The sequence below is a fragment of the Scaptodrosophila lebanonensis genome, unplaced genomic scaffold, assembly GCF_003285725.1.
Source record: "Scaptodrosophila lebanonensis strain 11010-0011.00,11010-0021.00 unplaced genomic scaffold, SlebRS2 tig00001410-arrow-pilon, whole genome shotgun sequence".
NCBI lineage: Eukaryota > Metazoa > Arthropoda > Insecta > Diptera > Drosophilidae > Scaptodrosophila > Scaptodrosophila lebanonensis.
In genome coordinates this window covers 3,250,265-3,263,673 of record NW_022060738.1, presented here as the reverse complement: position 1 = coordinate 3,263,673, position 13,409 = coordinate 3,250,265, and the positions used below count along the sequence as shown (strand labels likewise).

General features: G+C 41.4%; 3 protein-coding genes across 5 annotated transcripts in view; 2 read left to right on the top strand and 1 right to left on the bottom strand.

Moving 5' to 3' along the window:
• Positions 1 to 78: 78 nt before the first annotated feature.
• LOC115630534 (blastoderm-specific protein 25D) lies at positions 79 to 6,720 on the top strand. 3 transcript variants are annotated; one of them, XM_030527139.1, is made up of 8 exons: positions 79 to 614; positions 987 to 1,216; positions 1,287 to 1,587; positions 1,734 to 1,805; positions 2,565 to 4,344; positions 5,584 to 5,974; positions 6,036 to 6,147; positions 6,212 to 6,720. In XM_030527139.1, the coding sequence occupies exons 1-8, from the start codon at positions 332 to 334 to the stop codon at positions 6,487 to 6,489; spliced, it is 3,447 nt and encodes a 1,148-aa protein (XP_030382999.1). In that variant the 5' UTR covers positions 79 to 331; the 3' UTR covers positions 6,490 to 6,720. The 3 variants fall into 3 exon arrangements, with proteins under 3 accessions (XP_030382999.1, XP_030382998.1, XP_030383000.1); XM_030527138.1 differs by having other exon boundaries at positions 5,548 to 5,974; XM_030527140.1 differs by lacking the exon at positions 1,734 to 1,805 and having other exon boundaries at positions 80 to 614; positions 5,548 to 5,974.
• A 1,651-nt stretch (positions 6,721 to 8,371) lies between these two features.
• Positions 8,372 to 13,409, top strand: part of LOC115630785 (bone morphogenetic protein receptor type-1B) — a 70,308-nt gene continuing 65,270 nt past the window's right edge. Inside the window, exon 1 of the mRNA XM_030527440.1 lies at positions 8,372 to 8,463. Within this exon, the coding sequence (XP_030383300.1) occupies positions 8,385 to 8,463 (79 nt within the window). The 5' untranslated portion in view covers positions 8,372 to 8,384. The remainder of the gene's footprint in view (positions 8,464 to 13,409) is intronic.
• LOC115630786 (probable cytochrome P450 4ac1) lies at positions 9,228 to 11,437 on the bottom strand. The gene is made up of 5 exons (XM_030527442.1): positions 11,236 to 11,437; positions 10,969 to 11,172; positions 10,501 to 10,582; positions 10,339 to 10,439; positions 9,228 to 10,205 (listed from the first exon to the last, which is right to left on the bottom strand). Exons 1-5 carry the CDS (start codon positions 11,435 to 11,437, stop codon positions 9,259 to 9,261), a joined length of 1,536 nt encoding a protein of 511 aa, XP_030383302.1. The 3' UTR covers positions 9,228 to 9,258.

Sequence of the window (13,409 nt, the reverse complement as noted above, 5' to 3'; positions counted from 1 at the left end):
ACAAGATAGCACTTCCACCTTTTGCGTATCTCTAGTTTCGTATCCCCAATAGACAGCGCCACTGCATAACATTTATATATATGTAGTCTCCCGTAAAACATAAAGATAAAGCTTGCTATTACGTTTAATTTGTAAATCTAAAGTGTTTGGTCCCCGTACATATCATAGTTTAAAATAATACGTCTTGCTTTGCGCTCAATACCCGACTGTTTATATGTTTTTTTGACCCCCGCTGTGGTGTCTCGCCTCGTCGCTGTCGCGCTGTGTTTATCGATTTCACTAAAGCTGTATAAATAACAGGCAACAAACTGCATACGCACTCGCGTAGATAATGGAAGTGTCGTCCGATCCGTATGAGCAGAAACTGTATCAAATGTTCCAGAGCTGCGAGACGCAGCGTGGCCTGCTCGACGAGAATTCGCTCTCACGATTGTGTAAGCTATTGGAGCTACGCGACCAGGGCTCGGCTCTGATATCTAGCCTGTCTGCCGATGGTAGTCCTAAGCTTGGCGTTTCCTTCGAACAGTTCAAGGAGGCCTTGCTGAACTTTCTAGGCACCGAATTCGACAGCGGATCAACGTCGAAGACGGCGTTAGGGTCAACAGGATTCAGAGGTAAGCAGTTAACACATTTAGCGGACTAGCAATAGGTAGTTGAGATGGTTCGTGTGGTCAGGACCATAGATGCAGATGTGCAACATCATAAAATACCCGACCCAATGATCTACTGGGGGGTGGCGGATACTACCTGGGCAAGCAAGCCAGAGTGCAGGTAGCGCGCTTTTCCCTATAAGTAGACATTCCATTCAGTAGGTCGCTTTAGTTGAAATTATGATCTAGACCAGACACTATGGGCACACGTTTCTATTACAAACAAGCCAAGACCTCCAACGACGCGGTTATTGAAAAATTATCCGCACGTTTCGGTAGACACAGAAAACTGAAATATTCCAAAATATACATCCTAACCGTGCTTAATATTTACAGAGCGCTCCTTGGTCATCAGCGACGAACCGCTCCCCAGCACATACATCGAAAGTCCGCCCGAGTCATCCGATCGTGAGGTGTCGCCCAAGCTAATTGTGGGCGCCAAGAAATATGGAAGGCGTTCACGGCCGCACCAAGGACTCTACGAGCTCTCGGTTACGGATTCGGACAACACAGATGAGGATCAGCAGCAACGCAGCTTAAATGGGTGCGATGAGCAGGGCGTGCAAGTGAGTAGAGACAATGTAATGTGAATAGAGATGATCCGGCTAATGTGCGATCATTTGTTTGTCTTGACAGGTTCATCGCTCCGCCTCCCAAACGGATCTCCCTGGCAGCAGACGCTTGCGCTCCGGCCACTCAAGCGGAAGCAAGCTCAAACGTTGCGCTTCCTTGCCAGCGCGAAAAAATCTGCAGTCGAAAATGCAAGCGTCCAAGACAGCAACAATGCTGGCGATAACCACCAATACGACAACGACGGAACCATCGACACAATTGACATCATCAATGTCAACAACAACGAAAGGTAATGCTCAGGGCTCCATGCTGCCACTTAAGCAGCAGGCGGCGCAGGAGCAAAGTAGCAGCGTTGAGTCATTAGGTAAGTCTTTCCTCTCATACGAATTACTCTCAGGTTCTGTAAGCCCAAGTTAAAGTCGCGTCTAACCACCAATTAAGTGCCCAAAAATCTCGTAACTCGCTGTAATGAACACTTTTTGAACTCTTATTTGTTGGTAAACACCTTAGGCCATCACCTGCCAACACGGCAAGAGCACTACAGCGCCGGATGTTACTACGGCGGTCGTTTGTGTTGCAAAGGTTTGTGCGTTCTCAAGCGAAAGCCATATATACATTCCACCAATTCACCACTAAACCACACCCAAAATGTAAACGTACCCTGCCATCGCCGATTTTGTTTCGTAAATGTGACTAGACACGCACTCTGTAGCTCTGCACATAAGGAAGTGATTTGGAAAAATGAGTTCCCAAATCAAATATTTGTTAACGCGAAAGGTTAAATTAAATACTTGTTGTTGGGTTAGGCATATTTCAATATAATTACAGTAGAGAACTTAAAAATGTCAATTCACAAGTGGCTATTTTAAGGTTCTTAGATTCATGCATAGTTTTTATTTCTCAAATCGAACATTAACTTAACATATCACGTCTAGAGCGTCTAACTCGGCGACTTTTAAGTCATGATTTGAACATATTTCGAAACATTAAACATAAAATGAATTAACTTAACATCCTTTTCTTTCGTTCTGAAATAATTTTATGAGCTATTTCGGTTTTAATTTTTTTTAAATAAGTAGTTTAAGAATAGTTGTAATATCCGCAGTTATTATAATATTTTTTTGGAAACTTTAATTTCAACACACTCCATACTTTGATTTCTCTGACTATGTAATATAAACACACATACAAATGTAAAACCGATTAATCGGCGCTTCCGCTTACACCATAACCCAATCCTCACCCCACCTCTATGTAAACTGGTATCTTGGGCTACAACTCCTACCTATAACTTATACCGATAACATAACCATATAAAGCTAACCCGCTCATGCCTTACAGACATTGTGACGCCGCAACAACTAGAAACTTTTAGCGCACACACCATCACCGAAATCTGGGAGATGGCCAGCATTGTAAACGGCCATGCGCTGTTGCATACGCTCGGCTTCGACGAGGAGCAGGTGAATCTAATACAGTTGACCAAAGTACTGGAGGAGGAGTTGCGGGGCTTAGAGCATGACCCGCACTCTAATATGCTGCGTGCGCTCGTCGCACTGCAATCCGCGGAATTGGGTTCACTACGACAAGCTTTTCGGCAGCAGCACGCAGAGAACATGAAGCTACGTGCCGACAACAAGGCAGCCAATCAGCGTGTGGCGCTGTTGGCTGTGGAAATCGACGAACGGCATGCCACGCTTGAGGATAATTGCAAGCAGCAGATCCAGCAGCTGGAACAGCGGCATGCCAATGTCATCCGTGAGCTGACTGTGCGCATGAGCAACGATCGCGATAACTGGACGAATATGACTTCACGTCTGGAGGCACAGATCAAGCAACTGGAGCAGGATGAGATCAGACTGAAGACGGACCTCGAGCTAGTACGCAATGAGAATGCAGAGCTGGAGACAGAGCACCAGAAGGCGCAGCTGCAAATAACGGACCTACTTGAAAAGAACATCAAACTGAACACAGATCTGGCCACTTGTGATGTGTTGCGTCCAAGCAGCAGTGGCGATAACGAGTCCAGTGCACATGCCAGCGCAATGACCAGCGCGGACAAGACCACAGAGGATGAGATATTGCAGCTAATGGAGAAATTGGCCGCTCTACAAATGGAGAATGCACAGCTGCGCGATAAGACTGATGAGCTAACCATGGAGATTGAAAATTTGCATGTGGAACTGGCGCGCGCCAAGGTGAGAAGCAAGAAGCAGGCAACGGCCACTCTGAGTGGGGATGAGCTGGAAACATCCTTCAGTGCTTCGGCAACCAAGCGAAGAGGCGACTCGCCTAGTAAAACGCACCTAACCGAAAGCAAGCAACGCAAATGTGCGGATGAGTCGGGCGCCAGTGAAGTGAGCGACAACAGTGGCGAATGGTTGGCACTGAATTCGGAGATGCAGCGTTCCAAGAGCCACGATGAAGAGCTGAACAGTCTAAAGCAACGCATTGCCGAACTAGAAGAAAAACTTAAGTTGGCCCAGCAGCCAGATGAAGCGAAGGCTACAGCGAATAGTGACAGTCGGGCCAGCTCCCCAGAGACACGATGCAAGGAGCTGGAGGCGAGTCTGGAGCAAATGCAGCGTGCCTACGAGGACTGCGAGGACTACTGGCAGTCCAAGCTAAGCGAGGAACGCCAAATCTACGAAGATGAGCAGCTGGAGAGCGACAAGAAGTTCACCGAGCTCATGGAGAAGGTGCGCGAATATGAGGAGCAATTCAGTAAGGACGGCCGACTATCGCCAATCGATGAGCGCGACATGCTCGAACAGCAATACATTGAACTGGAGGGCGAGGCTGCTGAGCTCCGGGAAAACTCCATACGCATGCTTGAGGAGAAGTCACAGCAAATAAATGCGCTGCAGCTGGAGATTGAGGATCTGCGCACCCGTTTGGGCGAGAGCGTTGAAATCCTTACGGGCGCCTGTCAATTAAACAATGAGGCGCTGGGCCAGCTTAATGCAACAGACGCTGGCCAGAGTCCAGCTAGTTCGCCCATCAGTTATCTGTGGCATCAGAGCACTATTCAGGAACCAGTCAAATCCTTTGGCGGAGCAGCTGAGGAACCGACGGCTATCGCGTTGCTTGGCGACTCACCGTCCCATAAGGCTGCCAGTCGGTGAGTAGGCGCTCAGTTTATACTCGTATGTCTATGCTATGCATATTGAGTGCAGTATGATTTCCCAACCTTACCGTTTGGTATAAAACATATTTTTATTTTACCTATTTTATAAGTGGTATGTCTGTATGTTGAATAAATGCTAATAGAAAATCTTGTTGTGTGTTGTTAAAGTGGCATGTCTGTTGTTGTGTGTTTGTGTCCTACTGATAATGATTCCACATTATCTATAGCGTACGAATGACTGTTTGGGTATCTACATATGAATACGTGCTATTAAAGAAATATAGGTGCACCACTATCATTCAAGATACTGCCGTTACACCCTTAAAAAGTCAGCTAACAATGTCATTCCATGATGTCGCATGTATGATAATAGATGGAAATGTTGAATTTTAAATATTTACATCATTTTTTGTCGCATGGTTACTAACCTAGTAGGTGCCTCGTCAACTATTGAACTAAAATGCAACTAATGAAAAGGCTATAACTGTTTCTGAGCGTCTATAGCTTTTCTAATTAATTAATTATCCAAAAAGTAAAAGGGTATACTAGTTTTGTGCGAAAATATGTCACACACAGAAGGAGGCGTGGCAGAACCCACAAAGTATATATGTATTATTGATCAGGTTGACAAGCCGAGTCGATATAGCCATGTCTGTCTTGTCGGTCCGCCCCTCTGTATGAACGCAAGGATCTTGGAAAGCATAAGAGCTTAAATAACAAAAACTTGGTATCCACATCCTAAGCTCGAATAAGGAAGAGCTTGTGTTTCTTTTCTAATTCACCACCCACTCCCCCGCCATTCGCAATTTTCCATAACTTCCTTCTAGTATGCCAAGTTTCATAAATATAAGTTAATTGTGAAGAAAGTTATGGCTATAAATGTAAGCTGTGTCGGCAGCTGTTGTTGCTGCTTTAAAATAAACACGCATAGACACGATTCTGATGTAAATGTATGTTTGGAAATGTATAAACAAATATCTCCACATATGTATGTATTAAGTATTTTTTATAGAATTTAATTAACTAATTAAATTATTTGAAATTCTTTTTTAATTATTTAAAAAGTGTACAGGGTATTTTACTGTCGGGCTAGCTCGACTTTAGCGTTCTTTCTTGTTTTAATTGTGTTTTATTGATTTGTCTTTGTGTTCTGCATGTGCGATAACTGACCCTTCCCTCGTCATCTCCTATCAACAGCATTAATTTGACCACTTCGGAAACTTCCATATTCAGCACCACACCCTTCGATAGCACATCTTCAGGCCCTTCACCCACGACCAGTGGAAAAGGCCGCAATTCGCCAGCAGGCGCCATGGCGCCCATTAGCAAACCAGCTCGCGGTAAAAGTCCAACAGAAGGCGATATAGCTGATTGCGAAACCTCATCGACGGCGTCTAACAAGAGCTTCGACACGCACAGTGTGGTCTCCACCACTAAAACTTCTTGCCTCAGCCACGAGAAATGTCACAGTCCAAGCCTTTTGAAGGAGGAACTGAAACGCCTCAAGTTCTTTGAGTTGTCTCTACGTGAACAAATTAAAGATTTGAGCCTGCAACGTGACGGTTTAGTAATGGAACTGCAACAGTTGCAGGAAGCGCGACCTGTGCTCGAAAAGGCCTATGCGGTAAGCGAACAATTATTCAGCATTTAAATTATCTGGTTAGCTAAATAGTTTACTTTTGAAGCGCACCACACATCCGACTCTGCAGCAGCGATTGAATCAACTGGAGTTACGCAATCGTCATCTGCAAAACGTGGTGAAGCAGCAACAGCAATACACCGAGTCCCTGATGCAGCGTAAGCCTCAAAAGTTCAACTAAAACCATTGAGATAGTTAAATTCTTTACCACTCAACCCACAGAATCTTGGCGTCAGCATCAAGTGGAGCTCAACGATTTGCATGGTCGCATCGAAGCGCAAACAGTAATGCTTGCCGATCAGACGCAACGTCTGCAGAATGCCGATGTCCTTGTCAAAGATCTGTATGTGGAGAACTCGCATTTGACGGCCACTGTGCAGCGTCTGGAGCAGCAGCGAGCCCGCGTCAATCTAATACACCAGCAACAGCAGCAGCAGCAGCAACAACAGCAGCAGCGTATTGTTGGAGCCGCCTTGAGTGGCCTACCAGGCATGCCTTAGATATGCAACAGCAACCACTAATCGAACTAAACCCATAACTATACCAATACATATAGACCTACTCAATTTCAATTTTAGTCGTAGTTGCTGGCGCATTGAAGTTGCAACCATCGACAGACAATCCATTGTTGATGACGCAACAACGTTATATGTTATTATTATTATTATTATGTGTAGAAAATATACATATTTATGATGTATGTATTCCAATTGATATATACTATACATATATATATGTATGTGTGAGTGTGTCTGTATTCACTATTCGATGTTCTGAACACAGAAAATGCATAACGCTGTGCACTCGCCGAGCACAAACGGAAACGCAAACGCAAAAAGGAACAATCCAAACTTATGTACCGATTTTAAACACAATAATCGAAATAACTGAACAATTTACTAACTAAGCAAACTATTTACATTTACATACATGCATATACACATACATTCATACCTTCGTACTACTGCAATGTTGACCTTACTAATTGACTACTGAAATAGTTAACGTATTATGTAATTATTAAATTAGAAAAGCAGTATTTTAAATTTGTTATGCGTCTGAGTATGTGAGCAAGTTTATCAAAGTCACGTGCGTATATTCAAATGCATCGGAATTGTTGTTGATTTTATTGGTAGTAACAAAATAACAAACAAAAAAATATGTAAAAAAAAACACAAAGAAACTGATTGAGAAACGAAAAAAGACCTGTAATTTTGTATACATATTAATTTTAATTTCTTAAATGTGTATTTATTTTGAAATTATGCTTATCAATACTCTCCAAATTGCTCTTTTTGTTAAACGTTATTTTCTATTTACACATTAATTTATGAAAAAACCTTCGATTTAATATTTTTATACACAAATCTGTGTTGTCAGTGCTTACAAATAATTACGAACAAACTAGAAATGTACTTTCTAAAAGTATAAACAAAAAACAAAACAAATGTACAATAATTTAATTGAAGCGTGTTCGAAAATAAAACCAATGCAAACCAAACCAAAAGAAATACGTCTTATAAACTTAGCATTCTCAGCCACAGCTGGCAGATCATTGGCAAAGATTACGTTTGTGGATATAGATTCCTTTTGAGTTTATATATCGCTAGCAGTACCAAATTTTTTAAATAAAAACTTTATTTCAAAGCGAGGAACTTTCTAAGCAATTGGTCCCATTACTATTTGTATAAAATAATGAGGCTCTTTTTAATTTACTAAAAATGTCTGTAATTTCCTATTATTGGCGTGTGGTTGAGGTGGGACAATATTAAAAATTATAATCGAAGGGCCTAGATTAGGAAATTTGGTATATCAGTGATATTCCTGCACTGATACAGAAGCTTCTTAAAATTAGCGGTATAACGATACCATCTTGGTTGGAAAAAGTTAAATGGGATATACACAAATTAGGAAAATTTTAATCCTTTCACTCACTTTATAGGGCTCACTGCAAGCTGCGATCTGCATTCGTTCTGGACGACCTAGCCCAGAACTTCAAACTGTATGTAGTAGAAGTATGTAAGTTTTTATAAACATTTGTTTCGCTTGGGGATTTTAAAAATTTTAATAGGAAACAAGTATTGAAACAATGCGCGCGCATAGCTTTGAAATCATCGATTAGCGCTGGCAGAAATTCCGATAGCTGGTATTATTTTGTGAATAGTATTTCTAATGCGGATTGTTTTAGCTACATAAAATGTCCCAAATAGCAATATGTTCGAATGCATTACCTCTCTTTATTCAAAGCCATATCGGCCGCTTTACAAAAGCAACTGTTGAACTTGCCAGCAGTAGTATTTCGGCAACTCAGTACTAAAAGCAGTAGTGTTGTGAAAGCAAGGCAGGTATCACAATTGTTATCGTTTAGTACCTTCGCTTCAGCCTTATCGAAACCATGTTGTGTGTGGGCTTGCGACGCGCAAGATTTTCGTTAATTATAAGTGTTTTGGTGTTTATTGTGCAAGTTAAAACAGGTGAGTAACTAGTGCAGAGTGTGTTGCAACTGTGAAAAATCATTTGCAGCGAATACATTGATTAAGGCTCGTTGAACGCGCATTGTTTTCATCCCATGACACTGTCAGTGTTTTGTGTATTTATGAATGTGTGTGTGTGTGTGTGTTGCATTGGTTCCTAACAAGTGCAGTTGTGCCTGTGTGTGTGCGGTTTGTTTTGTTATTCGATGCGCAAAACGGCGTTTTAATTAAATTAAACAGTTGTTGCTAGTTACGGTGGTGCGAACATTAACGAGTTAGGCGCGCACGGGCCCTACTAAAGGGGCGGTAACTTGTTTTGTTATTGCATGACCAGTGTGGGGCAGTTTCAAGGCCTCAAAAGGTTCCCAGCATGCCGCCGCACAACCGCACACCAGGAAAACGACGTTACCATTACATAAAACTATTTACTACGTTTCGTTTGCAATTTAATTTGTTGCATTTGCTATCAATTGTTTATAAAATAGAGCTGTGCACTCGGTGAACTTAATTTTAGTTCACTTGCAGCTTTGATCTAGTTCAGATTTTAGTTCATTCCGGGTAAGAAGTTCTGTTGCCTACTTTTGGCATCAAAAAACTGAGCCAAGTTAATGTACGGCCAAAAGTATGTTACACTTAGCGAAATGCTAAAGCTTTTAAATATCCGTTATAAGTTGCAATCAGCAGTACGAATCACTGGAACCAATATTTATTTAATTTCAATCTTCTTTAATAAAAATCCAACCAATAAAAGAACAGATCGAGAATGCTTTTGGAGAAAATGGTTTATTGTCGCGCCTATTCACGGCGCTCCAATTGAATCTTGATATTGTGGTGGGATCGCAGCACAATCCCATATTCGAAAATCACATCCTCCAGTCGGGTCAGTGGTAACAATTTGAAATTCCGCAGCACAGCCACCAGCAGGACCTTCATTTCCAGAATGGCAAACTTCTGACCAATGCAATTGCGTTGCCCCGCACTGAAGGGCACGAAGGCAAAAGGATGTCGGTGCAAGCTGTTTTCCGGCAGGAAACGATCGGGCTGAAATTCTGATGGATTCGGGAAGTGTCTAGGATCTCGCATAATGTCGAATATATGAATATTGATTTGCGTCTCTCGGGGTAAAATCAGGCCATTGACAACACACTCTTCGACGTTCTTTCGACCAATAAATGGTACTGGTGGAAAAAGTCGTAAAGATTCCTTGATGACGCATTCCAAATAGATCAGCTCATTGAAATCAAAGACGCTTAATGTGTCAATTTCGCCTAAATCCTGCAACTCCTCATAGCAACGTTGCTGTACATCCTCGTGCAGGGCGAGCATCAGCAGGGTAAAGATCAGGCAGGTCGATGTGGTGTCATATCCCTCAAACATGAAGGTGTTGACCTCGTCACAAATGCCCTGATGATCTATTTGCCCCTGGGCCTCGGCAGCGAGCAGCGTGTCCAGCATTGCATACCGTTTTTTTTTGCCACAATCGTCCTCGGTTGCAATGTTCTGTTGTTGCTTCTGGCGTTGGAATATCTGCCGTTTGCGCTCAATGATTCGACTGGAGAACTCATGGGCTATTTTCAAATTCTTCTTGTGCTTGTTGTAATCACCGTAAATGTAGAAGTACAACCATAAATACAGAAGAGGATTGCAGACACGCTGTACCATAACAGACTCGATGGCGTGTATTGCTTCCCGATAAGTTGCGCTCTCCACCATATCATCCAGCTTGACCCCCAGTGCGGTTTCTATTGATAAGAGATTGCAATGTGTTAGGTATTGATTGAATTAGCAGGTGGTGTGATTTTCAATAACGAATATATATGGATAGTATGAATACCTATGACCGGCAATAGATGGTAGTAGAAGCTTCGAACTTACCGCAAACGTTGTTCAGTGTGAACTGCGGTACAACATGATTTAGGGTCAATTCGTTTCCTACGCTTGGCTCAAGCACTGTCACCAATTTTTTGCACTCCTCTCTGCATTAGAAAATTATAAGATCAACTAAATAAAATACACACAAATACGGTTGTAGCTCACTTGAATATCTCAAGAAATGTTTGGAGCACATTGAAGTGAAATGCCGGCGTCAGTGTCTTTCGTCTAAAATGCCATTTTTCATCTAAATTGTGGGAGATTTGAGAGTCAAATAATTACAAAACCATATATTACGAGCAATTATGTATGTACTTGTATATAATAAAATATAATTGTAGTGTTCAGGTCCAATTGAGTTGGACCTTTTCATTAGAGTACCAAATACATAGTGGATTACGTTTACCATACGATTAGGTGATTACCGAATCACAGAGCTATTATATGCACATATTCGAAAATCTACGTACTACACAGACGGATGGACGTGGCTCATTGACTTAGACTATAGAGTTTGATCACGCGGCATGATTCTAAAATTTCCATCATCAACAGGTTGACGATAAATAGGGTTTCCTTTCGTGTTCTACAAAGCCACTTTTTATCACTATTTAGGAATTGTTTTCAACTTACTTGTGCTTGTGAGCAATCCTTCCCCCAGAAACGGCTTTAGCAGTTCATACACTACGTTCTTTGTGATTAGCTTGGTGCTTTGAAAGATTTCCTCCGCCTCTTCGGCTCGGGTGACATTGTACATGGGTGCCAATAGAAAGTACCACACATAGTTTCGACCTTGGGCGCGAACATGGGCTTCGCGCACAAAATTAAAGATCTTGGCTGTGAGGGGCAGCTACATCAGTGATCCGAAATCTAGTGAGTAACTGTTGCAGCTTTACTCACACGGTGTCATTTTCAGAATATCGAAATTATTGCCGAAACGTGTCGTGCCTGGTAATACGGCGACTTTGCTCTCCAGGTCACTCCCATCCTCGGTTTTCACCCTTTTGCACAGGGACAGCAGGAAGTATTCACGATTGAGGCGCTGCAGTAGAAGGCCCAATAAAATTATTATTAGGGTTGTAAATATCAGTATGATTAGCATTATTCCGATTAGCTGCGTTCTCTGTTTTTGGCTTTAGCACGTACTGCGACTCACTGAGCTAGAACATGCTTCGTGCTGGATCCGGCTGCAGATAATGCCGTCCGTTGAAAATATAGTACATGGGAATTATCATCATATAGTACATCTGTACATACACGTACTAATGAACCTTATTTCGTAATCTGAATACAAACATAAAGCGTTCACACACGCAATGTAAAACAAAACAAAGTTCAAGCCGGCCTTATAAGGTGCTGACCAGCCTGTGCATATGACGGTTAACCCCAGAATTAACAAGTAGGTTTTATTATGGAATTTAAAAAGCTAAAGGCGCACTTGTCGCAAAACTCTTGGGAACACTTATTGATAAAGTTCGAAATTATTATGGCTTGTTTTCGATAGCGGGTTCTACGTACCAATTAAAAATATAAAAACAAACAATTCTTTTAATATAGGGTGTTCGATAAGCATTATTAATTGGGGGACTTTAATCGTCTAGTGATAGTAGAAATGGCCAAGTTTTAAGCCAGTGGGTGAGGTTTGTCGAAGCAAAAGACTGACCACCAGTCAGTGAATAAATTTTCGATTGTTGTGTTTTGTACATAAAATGTACAAGTACAAGAGATTATTAGGTTTGCGGGAGGTGAAAAATTTAACAGGCTGAAGGAGGCGTGGCAGACCCCACAAAGTATATATATTCTTGACCAGCATAACAAGCACTTTAATATCAGAGACTATAAGAGCTAGAGACACAAAATTTTCCGCAAAGATGCCTTTTGTGTGTACGCTATACGGGTTTTTATACCCTGTACCCAAAGGGTGAAAGGGTATACTAGCTTTGTGAGAATGTACTTATATGTGTTTTTGATCTGGGTGACAAGCCGAGTCGATATAGCCATCTCCGTCTGTGCGTCCGTCTGGAGGAGCGCAAGGATCTCAGAAGGCACAACAGTTAGAATTACCAAACTTGGTATCCAGGTTCCCCTAAGCCCTAGGCAGGTGAAGTTTGTTGTTTTACCTACCTCACCTATATCTCGAAGACTATAAGAGCTAGAGACACTAAATTAGAAAATTCAGTTCAAGATGCCTTATATAAAGACGCAGAAAATATGTATTTTGGAATATTCCTCCCTCTTCCCCGAAATGGGCGATTTACCATGAATCCCGTAATTCTTGGAATTAACTCAAATTAGACAAATAGCTCCAGTTAGCAATTATCAGTCTTCGATATTTCATTATGATACGCTGATTTTAAAGGAAGTCATAGCCATAAATGTACTTTCTCTCCGAGCGCTGCCCGCAGCTTTTGTTGTTGTTGCTGCTCACACACAGCCACGTATAGACTCAATTAAACACAATTCCTATTCCTACACCCTTTACGTAAGTTCGAATACCAAGGGAGGTAAAATCGATCAAACAAATTTTTTTAATTCTTTTCATTTTTTAAATTTCTTTACTGCTTTGAAGATTATTTAATTATTTCCAACCAAAGAGTATTACTTTTAGGTTCTTGATTAAATACCTCGTGAAAAATGTATTTCAGACGGGATATAGGTTTCTGTATTATATTTCCATGGACGGTTGCCCAGGTATTGGCGAAAACTCCAACATATTAGAAAAATTTACCAATAGGGTCAGCAAAAAAATCACCTTATCAACATATTTTCCTTTCATCAAATATAACTACTTTATATTTTCAAATTTAAAATTTATTTTATAAACTAATCAATATTTTCCAAACGAAATAAATGACCTGATCATTTAATACTAAAAGTAAATTTCCATTGCCTTATGCCTCAGCTTTTAGCGGTTAATTTTTATTCGATATGTACGTTCTCAGTTACTTCTAATTACTTTTAGTATGCAATCCACTCTGCTACAATTACTTCTTTTAATTCTTTCAAAAACTTTAATTGACTTCAATGCATATAAACCTTGCCGGAACGGATTCCCCAAGGGGACGTTTTGCAAG

Bases quoted from the DNA above. Each gene is read 5' to 3' on its own strand.
- LOC115630534 (XM_030527138.1), top strand. From the start codon at position 332: ATGGAAGTGTCGTCCGATCCGTATGAGCAGAAACTGTATCAAATGTTC. The intron at 1,588-1,733 runs GTAAGTCTTTCC...TAAACACCTTAG, and splicing joins TAGCAGCGTTGAGTCATTAG to GCCATCACCTGCCAACACGG. The intron at 6,148-6,211 runs GTAAGCCTCAAA...CTCAACCCACAG, and splicing joins CACCGAGTCCCTGATGCAGC to AATCTTGGCGTCAGCATCAA.
- LOC115630786 (XM_030527442.1), bottom strand. From the start codon at position 11,437: ATGCTAATCATACTGATATTTACAACCCTAATAATAATTTTATTGGGC. The intron at 11,173-11,235 runs GTGAGTAAAGCT...TGCCCCTCACAG, and splicing joins TATTCTGAAAATGACACCGT to CCAAGATCTTTAATTTTGTG. The intron at 10,206-10,338 runs GTAAGTTCGAAG...TCTTATCAATAG, and splicing joins CACACTGAACAACGTTTGCG to AAACCGCACTGGGGGTCAAG.